The sequence below is a fragment of the Leptonychotes weddellii genome, chromosome 5 (assembly GCF_054177405.1).
Source record: "Leptonychotes weddellii isolate Sample4059 chromosome 5, ASM5417740v2, whole genome shotgun sequence".
Classification (NCBI taxonomy): domain Eukaryota; kingdom Metazoa; phylum Chordata; class Mammalia; order Carnivora; family Phocidae; genus Leptonychotes; species Leptonychotes weddellii.
Genome location: NC_138373.1, coordinates 59,590,108 through 59,591,212, shown reverse-complemented (window position 1 = coordinate 59,591,212; position 1,105 = coordinate 59,590,108). Strand labels below are relative to the sequence as shown.

General features: G+C 47.7%; 1 protein-coding gene across 1 annotated transcript in view; it reads right to left on the bottom strand.

Annotated features, from left to right (window-relative positions):
* Positions 1 to 259: 259 nt before the first annotated feature.
* LOC102737599 (lysozyme-like protein 1) overlaps positions 260 to 1,105 on the bottom strand; it is a 5,691-nt gene continuing 4,845 nt past the window's right edge. Inside the window, exon 3 of the mRNA XM_081819187.1 lies at positions 260 to 324. Coding sequence (XP_081675313.1) covers positions 260 to 324 — 65 coding nt within the window. The remainder of the gene's footprint in view (positions 325 to 1,105) is intronic.

Sequence of the window (1,105 nt, the reverse complement as noted above, 5' to 3'; positions counted from 1 at the left end):
AGGAATTCTCAGAGATCTCCAGAAGGCCTTAGGCTTTCCAAGACTGTGTGGGGTTGAATCCATCTGCCCAGAAGTTTCAGGGGCTGGAGGTCCCAGCTGATGTGTGGGCACCGCCCCAGCAGGCTACTTGGGCACCCAGACCAGCTGGCCCCGGCTGGGTGTGCTGCGGCGTGGTCTCGGGGCTCTCTTGGGTGACTCTGCAGCTACCAGCTCAGCCTTCCTTCCCCAGACCTGCAGTCTGGCCACCTGCCACTCGTGATCAAGAAAAATGATCAAAAACTTGGAAATAAGGCTGACAGGTGGGCAGCATGTCCTTGCACTGACCTACGGGGCAAAAGCCCACCTGAGGATTAGCCAGGGCAATGCGCTTCCTCAACTCACTGTTCACTGTTGTTAAAAATTCCCAGACTCGGTGAAGTTACCTATTAAGTTGTAGATTTTTTCTTTGGTAGAAAGGCAAGTCATTTGTCTGGCAGAAAAAAAAAAAAGAAAAGAAAAGAAAAGAAAAGAAAAAACCCTCAAAGGTTATAATTTATTTCCTTTAAGATATTAATTTTAGATCTAACCCAGCAATCTGACCATAATATTCCTTTTGTAAATTGCCTATAAATACCTAGCTCTTCAAATCTCTTTCAACCGGTCTTGAGGTCTTACTGGTTTTCTCATTAATTAATGAGTTGAATAAAACCCTTGACATGTGCTTATTTTATATTTGCATTTATATATAGACCCTTTTGAAAATGGTACTTGAACATTCTCTGTGCTCACAGACTGCAGGCTGTGCACAGTTGGGCCACCCTTCCCTGCCCAGAACCCTCAGAGCCTTGGGATCTCCTGCCATAACGTCTATGCTCCCTTTACAGCATAGAGCCTGGCACGTGGTGGTTGCTTAAATATTTGTTGGCAGTTGGACGATTTCTATCCACCCCCACCCCCCCGCCACCCCGTCTGCTCTGATGACTAGGTTCAACTCCTCCGATCCTGGGATTGGCTCTAAGCCTTCCAAGGCGCATGACTTCTTGAGGACCCAGGATACAGGTGGAAGATGGGGGTACTTGATACTCTTCTTCCAGTGGGGAGACTGGGTGCAACAACAGGACCCCTT